The 20,638-nt window shown below is 39.6% G+C and overlaps 1 protein-coding gene across 14 annotated transcripts in view; it reads right to left on the bottom strand.

Annotated features, from left to right (window-relative positions):
• DMD (dystrophin) overlaps positions 1-20,638 on the bottom strand; it is a 1,858,252-nt gene that overhangs the window by 233,650 nt on the left and 1,603,964 nt on the right. For all 14 annotated transcript variants that reach the window (XM_069970999.1, XM_069971008.1, XM_069971005.1 and 11 more), the window contains one exon: positions 9,099-9,159. In XM_069970999.1, coding sequence (XP_069827100.1) covers positions 9,099-9,159 — 61 coding nt within the window. The remainder of the gene's footprint in view (positions 1-9,098; positions 9,160-20,638) is intronic.

The raw sequence follows: 20,638 nt of genomic DNA on the forward strand, positions 1-20,638 counted from the left end.
TTTACTTTAGCGGTCAGTGATTTTAATGTTATGGCTTATCGGTGCCTGGTAGTGTAATGAATGTTTCTCATCCTGTAATAAATTGCAATCATCAGGACTGCCCTTCAATAAATGACTGTGGAAAGCATGGCTCTGCATTGGAGGGCTGCCAGTGTTTGCAGTAATCAAACGATGTCCATTGATTTGAATGGGTGCTATGTAATGCTTCATTATCCCATAGGGAATGAACACTTCACTGGAGGTTTCTTCAGCAATAACAGCTAATTGCTCATTGTCGCTGGGGGAGGCTGCATTATGAAAATGGGTCATCCAAATAGATAGCCTATTTAATAGACATGTGCATTATTTTAATTATGTAATGTATTTTATTCCCATGCTTTGAACGCACACATTGAGAAAAAGGTTGAAGCTTTTTCTTCTTCTTTCCATTATTCCTCTAGCTAACTAACAAGTATAGTGGAGCTTTGTAAATTGACACAAGATATATGTTCCATGTGAACTGGGACTCAAGTTTTCAAGAGACGGTAAGGTGCATTTGTGTAGCAGTGAACTTTCATGTCTAGGAATAATCTGACAGTGATTTATCTGATCATCCTTTTTACCCACTGAAACTTCCATAAATCAAACACGGAGGAAAATCTGGGACTGTAAATGAAGAGATGTTTAATTAAAGCTATGTGCACAGTGGCTGGCCATAGAGCCTGCCTCTCCATAGGATAGCATACGATCACAGCTACTTTCAGCTCAGGAACGATAAAGCTTGATCTGGACCATAAAAGCAAAAATAAAAAAATACTCTCAAAACTCCAATGCTTTGTTTCAGTGCAATAAGCGAACAAGAGGAAAAGCTGTAAAACACGATTCTCTTTTGTCTATGGCTGGGCTGTCTTCGTTTCGATCGGCTAATAGTGACTGCTTACACCTCGAGCAGATACAAATTATGCAAACTTTAATTTACAGTTTCTTGTTACCTACAGAAAAGAAATCCCGGTAAGAAGAAGCGCGAACATAAATCTGCCCAGGGGTACAATAATAACACTTTAGCTATTTTCCATTAGCTTGTTCGGAGCATCAGACTTCAAACACGTCCAATGATACTCAGCGAGCTGAGTTTGTTTTTCACACCGCATATCCTTCTGCATTGATTTTGAAGAGTAGAAGAAAAAAAAAAAAAAGCGTGACTGTTACTCGGTGATTGATAGTCATTTTTATAGAGCTGATTGAGAGATATTCTTGCAGACCAACTGCTTGCACTGACAGCATTGTCTCAGATATACAGATGTGCTGCGGAGCCCATAATTCATTGCAGGCAGCTGCAGATACACCAGGTGCTCCCAGTGTCCCACACAGTCAACATAAACTTGCGGTACAGAAGCAATAATATGCTGTAATTCATTTTTTTTACTGCCTCGGTCCCCGTTTTATATGGATTGTACAATTTTATAACTACTAATACAAATAGAGAAATGCCCACTAATTCTGAGAACGGGGCCGATTTTCTATACTTGATACAATAATTACAGTGATTGTCACAATAGGAGAGTGTATTTGATTCCATACTGACCTCCATGCCCGATAATAATTTACCTAAAATCAATCAGATCATTATTGGACATGTCAGTAAAAGCAGTTGAAATATGACTGCAGATGGCCACCATCGACCTATCTTCAACCACCTATTCTTCAACCACTTTAACAGTGTCTTTCATGCTGGAAGAAATAAAGCTGCTTAAACCATACTATGAAAAGATGCATACTTCTCTGTGCCAGGCACTCGTATGACCTAACTGGCCTTGAGTGTCAGATCCACTATACATAAGAGAGCATCCAATGACTCTATTATATGGAAAACACTTAGATGTGGTTTAGCACTGATCCTAGTAAATATGACAGTCACTATGTTAAGCAGCAGGTGGAATAAGCATGGGGGCCTTAAGTGGCCTGTAAGTGGTAAAATGCTTTACCAATGAGACTGTATGACTGTGTATTTATATTTTTTGCTATGTCTCTTAATTGTTTGTATGTACTTTCATGCATGAGTAAATGCTAGAACATTAATTGTTTCTACTAGATGTCGCTGCTGTTGCAGAAATTAGGAGGTTTATACTGTATAAGGAACTGCTACCAATACTATGTGCCCAATTCACATAGTAGGTAGAAATCCTTTGTGCTAAGCAGAAAAATGAACTAGGTCAGAGGCATGATGCAGCTCCCAAAGATGAACTGTAAAGAATACTGATGCTCCAGAGAGACATCCTGGTATCGCGCTAGCTTTAACACATTCCAACCTGGTCTCTATAACACATATATAAAGAGATGCGAGATTATGGTTCAGAAAGACATTAACTAGAAGGACAGGGGGTGACAGTATATTAGATAAGCTCATGAAGGGTGTGTGTAGGTTACTGTTGGGGTATATATTTTTTTTTGTAGGGGGGGGGGGGGGATGTACAGTGATGTGTGAAGACTTTAACTTTGGGGAGTTAGAAATCTGGATAGTCTTTTCTTGCTCTATGTAGCTGTCAGGCCTGGACTTGATAATCATAGGTGGAGATGAGTGACACAGACGGAAATTCGTTTTGCGAGCTTTGCAAATTTTCAGTCAAACTTGTTAAGATTCGCAAATAGGATCTTAACAAATTTCTTAAAACAGCCAAAACTATAGTAGCTACAATACTGGGACTATTACAGAAGGGCAAATTTGTTAAAGCATGTTGTTATAAAAGTGTAAAAAATTGGAAAATCACAATAAAAGAAAAAAAGTCAATCATCCAGTCAATCATCCAATTTCTACCATTTCTCTTCTCTCTTTCTCTAAATGGCTCTGTTAGTCTCTCCCTGCTCTGCTCTAACTGCTTGCTGCCATCCTGCTCTCTCCTCCACACACAGCCGACTGGCCACCTCTGTTAACCAACCGCCTTATATAGAAGGTGAGGTGCTGACATCACAGAGGGGCCTGCAGCTGATTGGATGGGCAAAAGGAGGTTATGGTTAATCCCTTTTTTCTGCTCAGTGACACTCCAGACAGCGTGTGGCCGCCATTTTTTTTTATTTTGCGAATTTCGTAACAAATTCGCAGGAATTCACTTCGTGGAACAAATTTTAATTTGCCAGATTCGTTTCACTCATCTCTAATCATAGGTGTGTAGGTGAGCTTGAGACCAGAATGACTTATTCTTCGTTGGTGCATTGGTGGATGCAAGCCAGAGGGGTTTTGTCCCTTATCCCCTTGTCTGTGGTATAAAATGAAATTGCTTATAGCTGAAGTTGGTGGACTGGAGGCCTGGAAAGTAGTGGTGGGGGTCTGTAGTATGCAACAAGCTAGCATGCTCTCAGAGATCCATACTTGGTCCCACCTGGTGCTGCTTTGCAAGGCCATGAAAAAAATCTATTGAGAGGAGATGGTGAGCAATGGCTATTACTGAAGAGCGGTCGCTGCAGTCTTCAAAGGCATTACTATAACAACAGATCACTGGCTGGATCTGTACCACACCCTGGTGCACCAAACTGCCTAATTTGCATATTAACAAAAATGGCGCACAGGAGCACCATAGTAAAGGCACTATGAGCCTCTGTGAAAGATCTATGAGGATCTGTGAGGATCTATCGCTTAACCTTGAGCCATGCACCATTACTCAACCAATAGTATAGATACTTGCCAGCAAACTACCCAAAAAGTAAATTTTGGGGTCATATTTTTATTAGGAGTTCGATTTGTAACCCCTGAGGGCAATTCTGTTACTTAAACAGCAAGAGTAGGGCAGTATGCAGTGCTATTCTTGCCATCAAAATGACAGAAACCCTTTTGAAACTCCAATGGATCCTAGTATAAGTCAGGGAGGTCTGTAGGCTTCGTAAGGCTTAAGGGGTTTAAGGCTCAACCACTTTACTAGCTTTTTCCTTTTTCTGTTTCTTGACACATATGATTTATCAAACATGGTGTAAAGTGAAACTGGACCAATTGCCCCTAGCAACCAGTCAGATTCCACCTTTCATTTTTCAAAGAGTCTGTGAGGAATGAAAGGTGGAATCTGATTGGTTGCTAGGGACAACTGAGCCAGTTTCACTTTACACCATGTTTGATAAATCTCCCCCATTATTGGTAAGGCTTAACAACAACAGATTTGACACAGCATTTTAGCTTTTGTTATGAAGCTTAATGTAATGTTATAACATGTATTCATAATTTGTTTAATTGTTTAAAAAAACAAAAAACAAAACAACTGTCTCTTATGCATAAAAATATTAAAGGAACTGCCTAAAAATAACCTTGCACTACTAAACCATGAAAACCATAGGAGATATGTTGTACAAGCCATGGTACATGCAACACAATATTTTAACTTGATCTCCACTTAGTAAAATGTAAAAGTACATAGAGAGTGCATGCACACTACTGAATGGCGACTGAAAACCCGTTGTGCATTCCGCAGCTCGCAACATGTTCATTGTTTGGACAGAGGGCAGACCCTGCCCGTGCATAGAATGGAGTCTATGACATGGCCGGAGACGCGCCTGCATCAGTCCACTGGCGGGTGTGAGCTGCGGATTGTGCAAAGGGTTTTCCGTCACTATTCCGTAGTGTGTACGCACCCAAACAGAGTAATATGAACTTGTTTGAAATTATGGAGCAAAATTATATTCTTTAGGGTGCGTTCCCACCTACCGCATCTGCAGCTTATTTTTCAGCGGAAATCCGCAGGTCTGGTAGTGCAGATTTCAACCTGCGAGAAATCCGCGTATGTGTGCGTTTTGCGGTTTTTCCGCAGCAAGTTTTTTCGCAACTGAAATGTCAGTTTAAAATGTCTCTCATTCTAAACTGACATTTCAGTTGCGATAAACTTGCTGCGGAAAAACCGCACAACGCACACATACGCGGATTTCTCGCAGGTTGAAATCTGCACTACCAGACCTGCGGATTTCCGCGGAAAAATAAGCTGCGGATGCGGTAGGTGTGAACGCACCCTTGCTGGGTTCACACTATGTATATTTCAGGCTGTATTTGGTCCTCATGTCAGGTCCTCATAGCAACCAAAACCAGGAGTGGATTGAAAACCCAGAAAGGATCTGTTCACACAATGTTGAAATTGAGTGGATGGCCGCCATATAACGGTAAATAACTTCCATTATTTCAATATAACAGCCGTTGTTTTAAAATAACAGCAAATATTTGCCATTAAATGACGGCCATCCACTCAATTACAACATTATGTGAACATAGCCTTTCTGTGTTTTCAATCCACTCCTTGTTTTGGTTGCTATACAGCCTCAAACATACAGCCTCAAATATACGTAGTGTGAACCCAGCAAAGGTGTATTATGACATAAACCAGATGGGTTACTTGAAGCTCCTGGACTCTAACCCAAAATCTGCACCAGGAGCTTTGACTATAATACATTATTTAGACGATCTGTATAGGAGAAAGGTCCTTTGTATCCAGAGGGCAGGTACAACCACACACTTTGCACCACATACAGTTATGCCCATAACAAACTATAAAATATTTTTTTTACTATACTGTAAAAATTCTTTCGAAAATTCATCCTAGTAAAGATGAACTCCAAGCAATTACAGTCACATAAATTCACCCTTGAGTTGTGATTTCGCTATGGGAAGTAGATTTTTAAACAGTTCTAGAAAACATTTAGTACTGTAGTCCGGTGACAAATGTAATAACTCTGATTTGTATCCGTATTGCAGAAACAGATGATACCAGTAGGGTTTCCACATGCAGAATTCATTAGGCACAGTTACTGAATCCTTAATTAATTGACTTTCTTTTGAGTATACCGGGGTATAATTCATCTTACTCTTAAATCCTCCATAAATGTCCAAAACAGTAACTATGCACTTTGCTTGACTGCGTAGAGATATAAGGAGTAGTATGAATGAATACAGACGGCTTTTTACTGCTGGGTTGCTTGGCCCCTATGCACAGGAGCACTATTAGCACAGTTCAATATGTCCCCGTGTTCAACAGGTCATTAGTAATATAGAAAATCAGATACTCCTTCCTGGAGGCAAAGACTAGTCATTGTAATAATTATACACCCATTACAAACAACACCGATTTATTATCATATCAGACCTGGAACATGATATCTGCAGGTGTCGGGCTTAATGCAGGGCTGTGTCTGCTTTTTACATCTACTTAGTAACAAATGTAAAGCATAGAAAGTGAGTTTAATAGCTTGTACTGCCAGTTCTTGGGCTCAAAAGCATAGCAAAGCACTCCATTTAATTGGTTTGAAATGGAAGTAAATCAGTACAATATTTTAGTCTGCTAGGAAGGATAATATGTACATAACTTTTTGTTCTTTTTTTTTTTTTTAATTATTGTCATCTTTAAACCCTCTTAATGGACTTTTTCACGGGATGAAATTTTCCATGGAATGCAATGTCTTACAGGATGGACTGTTTTACAGGGTGGACTGTTTCACAGGATGCCCTGTCTAACAGAACACATTGGGCCACAAAATGGACTGTCTCACAGGATGCTTTATCACACATGAAGGACTGTCTTGTAGGATGGACTATACTGTAGTATATAATGCCCTGGGTCACAGCGTGGACTGCCTCACCGGTTGCCCTGTCTGGCAGGATGCACTGGGCCACAAGATGGACTGTCTCACATGATGCATCATCTCACAGGGTGGACTGTCTCGCATGATGCATTATCTCACAGGGTGGACTGTCTCACAGGATGCACTGTTAAAATGGACTATCTTTAAAAACTAACCAGAAGCTGCCGCAACTCCGTAAATTGAACTCCTTAAAATAATATCCTGAGAAAAGCTAAACCTACTGAGCCTCATGCTTCATTATTAGGGTCTTTCTATGTTGTCTACAAAATGTATGGTATTGCATCTCAGTATTTTGTCCAGTTTAACTAGTGGATCTCCTGTAAAGCTGCCCATACACGTTGAATGAAAGATGGTAACATCTGTGTCATGATCGCACCTGAAGGGCATCAGTGCCACCCTCTGCTGCGAAGATTCGACCTCTGCGCCAAAGACTGTGCTTTTGGCCATGATCTGTTCCTGGTTTTACTGTGGTCTTTGCTTATGTCTTTTGTGATCCGGTCCATGTTTTCTTAGTTCTCCCTGCACTTTCCTTGTTGTGGTCTTTTCACTATTGTGTCTGCTGTGTTGTGATTGACAGGTCTCCTCACCTCTGGCTTTGTGTGTTTCTCCTGCTCAGCCTATCTGCTTGGAGTGCGGGGCTTCTGCTCCCTTATATGCTTCTCCCTCCCTTCAGTCTGGGCTCTTGATAGCTTTGTCCAGCTAGTCTGTACTGCTAGATCCAGCCTTTGCTATTCTGCCTGTTTCCTTGGTTTCCTGATCCATTTGCCTTTTTCTCTCTAGTCTTTGTTTTTGGGTTCAGTGCTCCTTGCTCTGTTCTCAGTTCATATTGTTTTTGTCTCTGGCTTCTGTTTTACCATTTACCTTGCCTACTGTCTGTTATAGTGCCTTGTCCTAGTATCTCCTTTCCGTGTGTATTAGTGATTCTGACCTGGATTTCGTGACCTTGACCTTTCTTGTGGATTTTGCTTCTGTACTTCTGCTGCCCGTTTGTTGCCAACCTGGCCAGACGACTATTCTTTATTGTGTGAATTTTGTCTTGTCTTATGTTTGCACGTACCGCAGCGTAGGGAACACCGCCCAGTTGCTCGTCGCCATCTTAGGGCGGATTGTGGCAAGTAGGTAGGGACAGCGTGGGGGGTGTTAGCTATAGGGCCCACTTGTCCCGTGTCTCTTTGTTCCCAGGGGCCCTGACAATATGCCTATTCTTTTCTATTGTGTATGGATGTAGGTCTACTGCCATCCAATGCAAAATGTTAAGGAAAGGAGAAATCAGGCATGTTGGATTTTAACAGTTTTCAACTTTTCCTGCCCAGTGTAATAAGCAGGCATGTCATTTGCACATTCTGGGCACAGTCTATATATATGGACGATGTGCTGCAGAACAGAATTCGAAGCTCCTGGCCCCGCCTTGGTGTCAGTACTGTAATGTGAAGATTTGAACTAACCCAGAGCTCCTGGCATCATAATGAATCATGATGCTGGGAGTTTTGTGATTCCGGTCTGTAGCACATCTTCCAGGCACGGACCATAATCTTGGAAAGTGTGAGTGCCCCCTTAGTTGACAAAAACAGATTTTTCAATGAGCATGGGAAATTTTATTGCATTTAAAGATATAAAACAAAATGTGATGAATGTGTCTCAACCAGATGATCAGTAATGTGTAGAACATTATCTAAGGACTCATAAGTAAGACCAGTCCTTATATCCTGAAATGTATGACTTTGCATTCGGACATGGTGAGTCAACAATAAATAACAACAACTACAACAACAATAAATGACACTTTTGCTATTGCACTACAACAATAAATATGTGCTGTTCTACTAAATAAACCACCATACAATCATGTCAGCCGTTTAGATCCTAGGTTAATTATTCAGTATTGCCTTGTAATTCTAATACCCCACTAAATCCAGTCTATATTAAAGAAGATTTTCCATTGCGCCAGACAGTGGTTTATGCACACGTGCACGATCTGGAAAGGTAACTCACATTTTATACCGCCGACGAAGGAGTCGTTGTGACTTCGATCTAATCAGTTTTGGTGCTAGAAACATGAAGGCCAATGCCAGCTTGAGTTGTTTTATCATCAAGTTTTAAATAACATGACCTCTAGAGAACGGCAATAGCAATTAGGCTGCATCATTTTGTACAAGGAAAAGAAAATCTTTAGACCAGCAATCTGAGACCAGGGCTGCGTTAACTGTGATGACCGCACTTAATGAAGACATCTGCCCAAGGGAGAACAAGGTTACTAACTCATTTTATATAGGTCAGCAAGCAAATATCACATGATTTAGAGCCTTGTAATGGATGCTATACTAGCACAGGATACTCTCAGACTACGGCGTCTTTTTGGGTCATTGCATTGCATTAATAAGAGGCTTAGCGACAGTTTAGCCGGTGTCACAAAAACACACAAAAGTGTAGAGGTGATGGAAGACAAAGTCCCAAAATTCAAGCATTGCACATTAGACTATATTACTTTATTATAGAGGGAATACGGCACTTACTTTATGTAGTATGGCACTTTATTTGGTGATATAGCTCTCTCCCATGGACCCTGGACAGAAGCTGAAAAAGAAAAAAAGAAAGTTGAAGATTTGAGATGAAGATAAGAGCCGAATGCGGAAGGTATAATTCATGTCTGCAGCTGTACACTTGACCAGGCTCACATAGGTCTATTTGCCCGCTAGTCCTTGAGGACAGCAAGGATTAACCTACAGAACAGTGGTGAAATATACATGCTAGTCTGAGGGAAGATAAATTTAGTCAAGTATAGTGATTAAACACATGCTTCCTGCACAAGCAAACCTAACTGAGAGATGAAAGTCTGAACGGGGGCTATATCTCTCACTGCTGCTCTTCCTTGTCTTTTCTGCTGTTTTTGTGTCATGATTTATTTTTCCAATTTCCTAACATAACAGGGCCTGCTTTGTAGGCATTGAGTGGCTGTGAAAACTCACCTGGATACGATTCCCCGTAGAGAGTAGTTATATAGAACAACACAGCGGTTCATGCATATGCTTAGATATGTAATTGTTAATATTCATATCAAAGGCTTGCTTCGTATAAGCGCTGCATATGCGGTTTTTGCATATGAAAATACTATTTATTTTAGTGACTGTACCATGTGAGCACAAATTCATCTTTCTGTTCAGACAAATTACAATTACTGCTATTCTACGTTTATTCTACATACTAAATAGAAGAATATGTTACTCGCTGAATGGAATCTGCATAATCTATTCACATTAAATATACTTGAGAATTTATTTATCAATGACAAGCCTTTGCAATGAACATCCAAATGTGTGAGGTCACTATCTTTTTGGAAAACTTTTTAGCTATGTTTGAACTATTATTTATGCAAAGCTAATAGAAATGACAAGTGCTTATTAAGGCACAATATTCAGCTGCTCAAAGTTAATGGAACACTCATTTGCCTGATAATCGGTCCATGTAAAAGAGCCAGTGATCAGCCGATGAACGAGCAAACGCCTGTTGATTGGCCAATTGAATCTTTTGTGCTGCCCTATAAATCAGCAATATTGGCTGCACATCTCTATGTCTAAGGATATGTTCCCACATACCGGATCCGCAGCGGATTTTCCACTGCAAATTCGCAGTGAAATTGGCTGCGGATACCTGCCGATACCCTTCAATGGGTTGACATGCTCCCAGCGGGATTGTCAGCCGGAGCCCCTGAAGCAAGCCGGAGCGGGGACCCGATAAAATATGTACCCAGGCCACGGGTTGCTAAGGGCGCGGACTTTGACATACTTGCAGTGGGATGACAATCCCGCTGTGAGTATGTCAGCTCATTGAAGTGAATAGGCAGGTATTCGCAGTGGATTTCGCTGTAAACTCGCATTGTAAAATCCACTGTGGATACGGTACGTGTGAACCCACCCTAATGATGATTCATTGAGCCTTTTGAAGGCGCTGCTAGTGATCGCCAATCTTGCTGATTGGTACTTGTTGGCTGCCTACTGTCAAGCTATGTAAAAGGGTCCTAACACAGGCAACACACTGCTTGTAAAAATATTCAAATATCTGTTTCATGTGTAGCTTGCATTACATCTATACATCTATATACTGTGATCCACATTGCTTTGCTGTTTATCCTCTTGGCAGATTTTTTTTGATTGCAACAAAAGCAAAAGTTTTTCCTTTAACTAGCAGACATCTTGTTAAACTTTCAGATACAACCACATGTAAAACATGAAAGGAGCTGCTGCTTTTTATCCAACTACACAATTCTATTTATTTATAATGAAGAATACTGCCATAAAATACTACCTAATACCTATCTATCTATCTATCTATCTATCTATCTATCTATCTATCAATCTGATATTATATGGATAAAAAATTTAGATATAATTTCAATAATAAAGACAAACTGTATGACCTTTGAGTGGTAAAATTTGTGCACTTTATGTTCCACCCAATTCTACGTTTTCCTCAGTATGAAGCTTTGTGATTATACCTTTTCCATTGTCTCCCATCTTTTCACAGTACAAAAGCTGCCTATGCCTCCTAGGTCTAGTAAAACATTGTTGGATTTAGAAAAATACAACGCAATCAAAATAAATAAATACACCCACACAGTATTGCTATGTTGTTGCCAAGTATGTTTCATTGTATTTTTAGTTTTGCCCTATTTTGTCCCTTCTGCACCCAATTATTTTTCTAATTCGGGACTTCACCTACTCTATTAATCTTACTTGAAATAAAAATGGAAGCGTTATGTTCCACAGAAGCCCAAGTCACAGTCCCTAACAATCTTGTTGGCTGACTTCTGGGCTTCAAAAAAATCTTTTGATGTTATATTAAAACATACAGTCTATACAGCCTACAAAATGATGAGACTTTTCAGACATGATCATCAGTCATTTTTACAGCATCTCTCTATAGGCAAAATACAACCTTTATAGGAATTTAACTCTTCTAGCAGATAAAAATGAAGAGCTAGATACTGCCTTTAATACTGCTGTATTAAATGAACATAGTTACCTACAATATCATACTTCTCTCTTCTAGGCCATGTATTTTCTGACATATACTTCAAAGAAAGAGTATGAGCTTTGTTCACATTACATCTGACCTTCTGTCAGACTTATACGTCATATAATTTTTTTTATAGCCATACATTGGCATATGTTGCCCATAGGAACTCCTAATAAAAATATACTTTTAGAAATTGTAGCATATTTTGCTTTTTTATGCGTTTTTATGCACATAAAAGGTATCCTAAGATAGTCCAATAGCCCAATAGAGGTCAAATGTGTGCTGTGTATGCCAAACTTGAAGCTGAAACATGATACAAATTGTGCCAACATATCCAGACGCCTAGATTTGTTATATTATTGGAGTAACCACTAATGTAATGTTTCTGAAATGTCACTTATAATGGCTGTTACTTAAAGGAACTTATATTAGCATATTCATAATGCTCTTAAAAACTTCCATAAAATTAGTTATTATGAAGGGATTGGAAAAGAACAGAAATCCCACTGTTTTACACAATAATTACATCTTTTTCTGGGATTTTATACTCATTGACAGGAATCTATCATGTCCATATACAAGGCTGTACAGAAACAGTGATAATCTTCATGTGGTCAGTGTACATAGAATGAAATATTGTAACCAAAAGCCTCATGTACATATTAGTTTAGCAAAGTACATTCAAATTCCAACTATTTGTCAGTGTTTTATTGCCTAATTATTGATATGAGATCTAACCTTAAAGAAGCAGTTATCTATAGCTAGTGTTCACCTAAGGGCACCTGTGTTGTATTTGCCTGTTTTCCTCGCACAGTATTTGTATGGTTTCCTTCCAAAACCATACTGATAGGTGAATTAACATCTTATGAATGTGGTCCTATTGTGTATACATGTGTGTTAAGAAGTCATATTGATAAAAAGGGATCTCCAGGAAGCAGAAAACGGCTGAAACCTTCCTCTGCTCATCGGGCCATGTAATATGGTCTTAAGCCTCTGAGATATGAAGTGGTGGGGCTTAGTTGCGATAATCATGTGATGTGAAATAGCTGCAAAGTGTCTCCAATATTGCGGAGTTACTGTGCAGCTATTGGACATTGCATGTGGCTGTGTTTCACTAATATGCAATTATTGCGACTTATCTCCACCCCTCCACGTCTCAGAAGGGGGGGGGGGGGAACATTTCCTCCCTGGACAATAATCCCTTTAAGCCATACACTTAAGACACATGCATCCTGTGCTTGTTGTGTGCCGTTATTCTCAATGGGAACAAGGCAGAAAGCAGAAAGTTCCATTAGATGCCTCAGCTAGCTCATTTGTATGGGCAGCTGAGCAGCTTTTCAGCAAGCGTTTTGGTTGTAGAAATGCATTATGCATTTCCACAGCCTTAAACCCATGGGGGGCACAGTCTGGCTCCTAAGAGGCCCCTGGGGGCCAGATTGCCACTTTGTAACATTTCAGGTTAACCAGGTACCCTCCTCTCTGCCAATCAGGAGGGCACCTGGTTAAATGCTTAGGTCTCCCATTGTTTTCATTGAGGCTCGAATCTCAAGTCGAGGATTGAAAAATGCTCGACTAGAGGAATGAGCACTCGAGCATTTAAGAGCGTTCTCGAGTTTATACTATATAAGCAAAAAATAAATAAGTAAAAATGTTTTTAATAAGGGAATAGACAAAATTTTACCCTACTTGCATTTTGAGTCAATATTTAAAAAACAAACAAACAACCTATTATTCCAACAGTAAATAGGAAAACCTTGTATATTTCCCCTCAAATACTTGTACTTTGGTTCTGTTGTACAAAAACTTATCAACTCTATCATCATTTGTGGTTTCAAATTTTCTACATTTCTAGGTTTGTAAAGTTTTAGTTGAAGCTGGCTAGAACACAGTGAATCCACAGGGAGTGTACAAGGGTGAAATCAGGTATGCCAACAATGTCGTTCGGATTTAATGGAGACATTGATTTATTGCTTCCACCTCAGAGATGGCCTATATTATGGATGAAAGAGAAATTTGTCATCTGTTGGACTGTCACTGTCCTGAAGATGTGATAATAAACTTCACTTGTTTCTATCCAAAGAAGCTGATTGACTGTTTTCTGGGATCTGAATAAACAGAGTGGACAGTCAATGTAAAGAGCAAACTAGTGATTTATCAGGAGGTTTATTAAACTAGACGATGCACTGTTGAGGTCATACTTTAGCTTTTACAGTAGAGCCCTTATTAATATTTGCCTCAAATTAATACAATGTGTCTGCACAAATTCATTTCCAGTTCAGATTGTGTTTTATGTATCAACAACTATGTTATAATAAACTAAAATGCCATATACCACCTAAATGCAGGTGATCACAGATACATTTGAAAAATAAAAAATTGTAGCACTAAATAGAGCAAGTCACAGAAGATGGTACAAAAATAGGCCCCAACTACAGGATTTCTAAAACTACTGACAAAGTGTTTGAAAAATCAGAGCTCATGGACACTTCATCAGTGTGATTCTTGCCCTAGGATCTTCTCACAAGAACTGTCTGCTGGGCATTAAGGGGTGAAAATATTTTTCTTTTAAATCAACTGGTTTTAGACAGTTATATAAATTTGTAATTTACTTCTATTTAAAAATCTCAAGTCTTCTCATACTTATCAGCTGATGAATGTCCTGCAGGAAGTGGTGTTTTGTTTTCAGTCTGACACAGTGCTCTCTGCTGCTACCCCTGTCCAGAGCAGGAAAGGTTTTCTATAGGTATTTGCTGCTGCTCTGAACAGTTCCTGTCTTGGACAGAGGATGTCAGCAGAGAGCACTGTGTTAGACTGAAAAGAAAACAACATTTCCTGCAGGACATTCAGCAGCTGATATGTATTGGGAGACTTGAGAATTTTAAATAGAAGTAAATTACAAGTTTATATAACTTTCTGAAACCAGTTTATTTAAAGGGAAAAGGAATTTAAGTACCCATTTAAAGCAACTCTGTACTCATAATCTGACCCCCCCCAAACCACTTGTACCTTCGGATAGCATTTTTTAATCCAAGTTCTGTCCTGCGGTCCGTTTGGCAGGTGATGCAGTTATTATCCTAAAAAAAATACTTTTAAACTTGAAGCCCCGTGCCAACAGGAGTATCTGTGCCCTAACTTTGCACCACCCCTCCGTCCCTCCTCCCCACCCTCTCCATCATTAGGAATACCACTGAAACATTTTCTCCATGCTGAACATTGCACAGGTGCCAGCCCATGTGCCGGGCTGCCACAGGTGGGGAATAGGAGGTAATCTGCCTGGAGCATTCCTAATGATGAAGAGGGTGGGGAGGAGGGACGGAGAGGGTGGTGCAAAGTTAGGGCACAGATACCCCCGTTTGGCACAGGGCTGCAAGTTTAAAAGTATTTTTTTAGGACAATAACTGCATCACCTGCCGAACAGACCCCAGGACAGATCTTGGATTAAAAGCAGCTATCTGAAGGTACAAGCGGTTGGGGGGGGGGGGGGGTCAGATTATGGGTACAGAGTCGCTTTAACACCTCATATAGGCATATATTTACACATACAGATTGCTCTGCTGACATCAAGCTTTATCACAATGAAGATGAATAACAATTGGCTGATAAGTATTTCTGTATCTTATATGGTTCAAGGCAGAATATAGGCTATAGTGTAACTTATAACTATATTCTTTCACTGAAATGAAAGATAGAGCTACATTCTTTGAATGGCCATTATACGGATGCCTCACTTTATTCCATACTTATATAACTGGTTTAATGAATAGGCAAAACACCCAAATATCACAATTCTCTTTGGGGAATATCTGTCAGCATATCATACTACCCGGTTTAGGTGTATATACAAGTAGGGCAGGATACCTGGCTAAAACAGCGCCCTTTTGTCCATTTAACTGCAACTTGACTCCTCATGCAGATGATATTGAATCCCTGACCCCTCATATACTCTCAGAAGGCACTTCAGGCTTATAGGACATTAGAAAATCAAAGCAGATTGGTGAGATGTACTGATGTTGTTGCAAAGACCACAAGGCTGGGTTCACACTACGTATATTTCAGTCAATATTGTGGTCCTTATATTGCAACCAAAACCAGGAGTGGATTAAAAAGACAGAAAGAATCTGTTCACACAATGTTGAAATTGAGTGGATAGCCGCCATTTAATGGCAAATAATTGCTGTTATTTTAAAACAACGGCTGTTGTATTGAAATAATGGCAGTTATTTACTGATATATGGCGGCTATCCACTCAATTTCACCATTGTGTGAACAGATTCTTTCTGTGTTTTAATCAACTCCTGGTTTTGGTTGCAATATGAGGACCACAATACTGACTGAAATATACGTAGTGTGAACCCAGCCCAAGCCTGTATTCTGAGCTGCTTCTTTCATCAAAGGAACAGGGTTAGGTGAGTATTCCTTTTATTTTTGCAGGGATGCTTGTACTTTGTGGGGCACCAGGGCACTAAGAGGGTGCTTTAAATGTATGTTGGCCCTTTTACCGGGTAAGGGCAGTAAGGGTACACTATTACTGTGAGGAGGACACTTATGGAGTGTGGAGCATAAAGGAACAGCCAATACTGTGCTTGATGCACTACTAAGACACTGTCCGCACTCTTCTAATGTTCTAGTGCTCCTAGTGTGAGGAACAAAAGGACATTGGAAGAGTGGTAACAGCTCATTCTGTCTTGTAAAGTAAATTAAAAGGTTATTTTGGAGAAGAAAGTTTGTCTGCTAATGCCATTAGTTGCATCTTTGAAGTCTTGTTAGACTGACAATTTTATAAAAAAATCCATGCATTTTAGTGTATAATAGGGAAACTAACAGGACATTAGAAGAATCTAACAACTATTACATTCCTATAGGGCAGGAGACACTGAGGAAGATGGTAGTTTCTTACCTTCATCCTCAGTGCAGTTTTCTTGCATTTTATTAATGTTATTTGGGTAGTTAGGTGCACTGGGGAAGGGGTGCGTGGTACTAAAGCCTGTGGTACACTGTTCTACCTACCTGACCATCCATTTTCATGATTATTCGTCTGTCTCTCTGCAGTGATGAGCGGCCACATAATAAAAATTCATGCAAAGGGGCGGGGCGAAACAGAGATGTAGGCCCGCCCCTGTCCCTCAACGGTCTAATTAGAAAATTAATTAAACACGGGATTGTAGAAAATCAATGCTGAAATGATGAAGGTAAACTACTAAACTACCCTCTTTCTCAGCATCTCCTCCTTTATGAGAACATAAAAAGAGGTTAGATTCTTCTAACCTGCTGTTAGTCTCTCCTTAATGGAGCTAATACAAAAAAATGTGGTGCTAATATTGTCTTTTTTATGATTATTGGTCTTAGAAGTGCATTTCTAATAGCTTAGTAGTCTTTAGTGTGCTCCAGGGGATATTATTTGCTGTACTGTACACGGCCTGCCCTGCCTGTCCTAGCACTGGGGGAGAACACTTGCTGACTACTTCTATTAGCAGCAGCAGCACTAGGATAGGCAGAACAGTTTGTACAATACAGCAAACTTTGGTGTTTAGGGAGAAAAGATCCCGGTCTCTTACCCAGCCGAAGAGATTAAGAACCCAGAACCTTTCTCTTGAATAGCCAGCAGCCACGTCTTCTCAAAAACTATTGCGCATACATAGTTGATGACAGTTATGTATTCATTAGGTGTGTTTTTTTTACAAGAATATACACAGCAGCACCACATCAATATAATGGCCTGAGTTTGATGTATTTTCTTGATTTATGGCTATTAGCAAAATTGTACTTTTGTTTTTTTGCTGTTTGGCTATCCTTGGTCATGGTCTAAGAACAGTTGCACTTTCCGTAGGTGATTATCTACCATAAATAAGAATACTCATCTCCAGAGTATTTACCTGCTGTGTTTTTAGTTGCAAAAGATAATTACATTTCAAGAGCCTGTCCTTGGGCCTCTCCAAGAGTATTGATCAGTTATATTACAGAGCGCTGCTTATCGTGGAGCTCACGCAAAAGTACTGTGAATAGTCATTGTAGATGGAGCAACAAAAGCACCCACAATAATCTCCAGAAGGAATACAAGATGTTGGTCTAAAAGTAAAATTCTGTGAACTACAGTAACTTGTAGCTCCAGGTGTAAAGACAGCAGTCTTATACAATATGTGAGTGCTACCTTCTAAAAATATCCTTCTCCTGGTGTCATGGCACCATCTGGTCATCAAAGCTTTCCTCCAGCCCCCAAAAGAAATGAAAGTCTCAGTAATTGCCATGCTGTTCTCTTGGCACAATTACAGTCTCAGATATATAATCTGCATACTGAACTATATTCTCTAATGTTTAATGAAACAACTCTTAATGGGCAACTGAGCTTCAGTAAATATACTGGATATTGCACTGCTGTTTGCCCATAGAAAATGTAAATATCAGCTAGAAAATTAATGTACCGAACCGACGGAAATGGTACATGAAGGATTAAGTGAATATATGAATTATGACACAGTATCTAATTAAAGGGGTTGCTCTAACTGGACAGCCCCCACTCAGAATGCAGCATCCCCGACTATTGGCCGCATGTTGTGGTTTAGTGAAAATTGTTCAAAATAGCTGTTATCACTGGACAACGATGTAGGCAGCCACACGTTCAGTCCATATCTATTAACAGGATCCTGCATAACTATACAGTGGCCTCAGGTTACAATATATTCAACATACAATGGTCCTTTTTAGGCCATCGTAACGTGAGTCCAGACTCAATATAAAATGCTACAGACAGTTAGGATCTGCGGCACATGTGAATAACCAATAATAGTGGCCATGTTACTGGTAAATCCCTAGTATTAGTGAAGTGCATGCAGTGATTGGCTGTCTTATACTGCTCTTTACCAGGATGAGTTGCTCCTTTGGGCACCAGGTGAGGGTAGCTCTATTATATTTTTCTGGGACCCTGCGTGATCTGTATAGGACCCTGAAAAAGGTCCAGTCCTCTATATAGAAAGTAATTTACAGCTTCCAGTCGCTCTTTCTGACTGTTGTATGTAAGGACTTGCTTTATCCACATAAGTTATTTTTCTATAAATCTTTTTTTCTCATTTTGGGATGATATTTTGGGGGCTTAAAAAACAATTACCAGTTTTCCGATAGAGTTTTGGCCTCAAGATTTAATATTTTCAACATACAATGGTTGCCCTGAAACCAATTAATATTGGAACGTGAGGGACCACTGTACAAATATATAAACTATCAGTAAGATAAAGGATTGTCATTATAACTTCTAATGGACTTAACGTTTGCTTGGAATTAATGCAATGACAGGCTTTTATGTGCATGTGTGATTTTTAGACTATGAAGCATTTATATGGAGCTATGAGTCTAAGAAGATTTGTATGGTGGACATTAGGAGTTGTTTTTCCTTTAAAAAATTCATTATTTTTATTTTATCCTTAACCTACCATATTTACATAAAAAACAAATAATGACAGTAAATTCCATTTAGCAGAGGCACTATTGTGACAAGACCTTATTCTTTAGAATATTTATTTATTTATTTATATATAGATGAAACATCTTAACGTGAAACTCGTGTCGGGGTAATCACCATCCCACCAGGTCAGTATGGGTAAGAGCTTTAACTTACATACTATTGCACCTATGCGGGAATACTAATGTTAGAGATGATGTGACCACTTGCTTGAGCGGGGCCGGATATAGAGGGGCAGAGTGGATATTATAGATGTTTTTTACATATAGAAAGGGCGTTGTGCAAAGATTACATGTCTATTTATCCTATACTATACGTCTATTTGTGGTGGTGTTATTTTTGTATTGAGTCGTTGTTGAGCACAGATTTACATCTCTTTATTGTAACGCTTTTAATCTTGAGTAAAAGAAGGTATTTTTTTATGTGGAAATATGTGCCCATGTGTTTGTATTTGTATTTGTATTTCCAGTATACTATTTTTTTGTGAGGGGGTTACTTAAAGGGGTTGTCCAGCGGAAATATTTTTATTTCAAATCAACTGGTGTCAGAAAGTTATACACAGTAGTTTTGTAATTTGCTTCTATTTAAAAATCTCACGTCTGCCAGTACTTATTAGCTACTATATGTCTTGCAGGAAATTGTGTTTTATTTTTATTCAGACATAGTGCTTTTTGCTGACATCTCTGGCCGAGACAGGAAATCTGTCTCAGTTTTCTACGAATCCCCATAGAACACTTTTCCTGCTCTGGACAGTTCCTGTCTGGGCCAGAGATGTCAGTAGAGAGCACAGTGTTAGACTGAAAATAAAACATTTCCTGCAGGACATTTAGCAGCTAATAAGTATGGGAAGACTTAAGAATTTTAAATAGAAGTAAATTACAAATCTTTATAACTTTCTGACACCAGTTAATTTAAAAGATAAAGATTTTCTCTGGACAATACCTTTAAAGCGACTCTGTACCCACAATCTGACACCCCCAAACTACTTGTACTTTCAGATAGCTGCTTTTAATCCAAGATCTGTCCTGCGGTCCGTTCGGCAGGAGATGCAGTTATTGCCCTAAAAAACTACTTTTAAACTTGCAGCCCGTGCCTAACGGGAGTATATGTGCTCTAACTTTGCACAACCTCTCTGTCCCTCCTCTCCACCCTCCTCATCATTAGGAATGCTCCAGGCAGATTGCCTCCTATTCCCCACCTGTGTCAGCACGGCACATGGGCTGGATCGTTAAGGACCTGTGCAGTGTTCAACATGGAGAAAATGTTTCAGTGGCATTCCTAATGATGAAGAGGGTGGGGAGGAGGGACGGAGGGGTGGTGCAAAGTTAGGGAACAGATACTCCCGTTTGGCACGGGCTTCAAATTTAAAAGTATTTTTTTAGGACAATAACTGCATCACCTGCCGAACGGACCCCAGGACAGATCTTGGATTAAAAGCAGGTATCCTAAGGTACAAGTGGTTTGGGGGGGCAGATTGTGGGTACAGAGTCGCTTTAATGTGTGTTAAGGATTAAATTGTCAAGATGTGTTTGTCACACAGAACTTTTGTGTACGATTTATTTATTTATTTAGTGTACAGGCTACACA

The sequence above is a fragment of the Dendropsophus ebraccatus genome, chromosome 5 (assembly GCF_027789765.1).
Source record: "Dendropsophus ebraccatus isolate aDenEbr1 chromosome 5, aDenEbr1.pat, whole genome shotgun sequence".
NCBI lineage: Eukaryota > Metazoa > Chordata > Amphibia > Anura > Hylidae > Dendropsophus > Dendropsophus ebraccatus.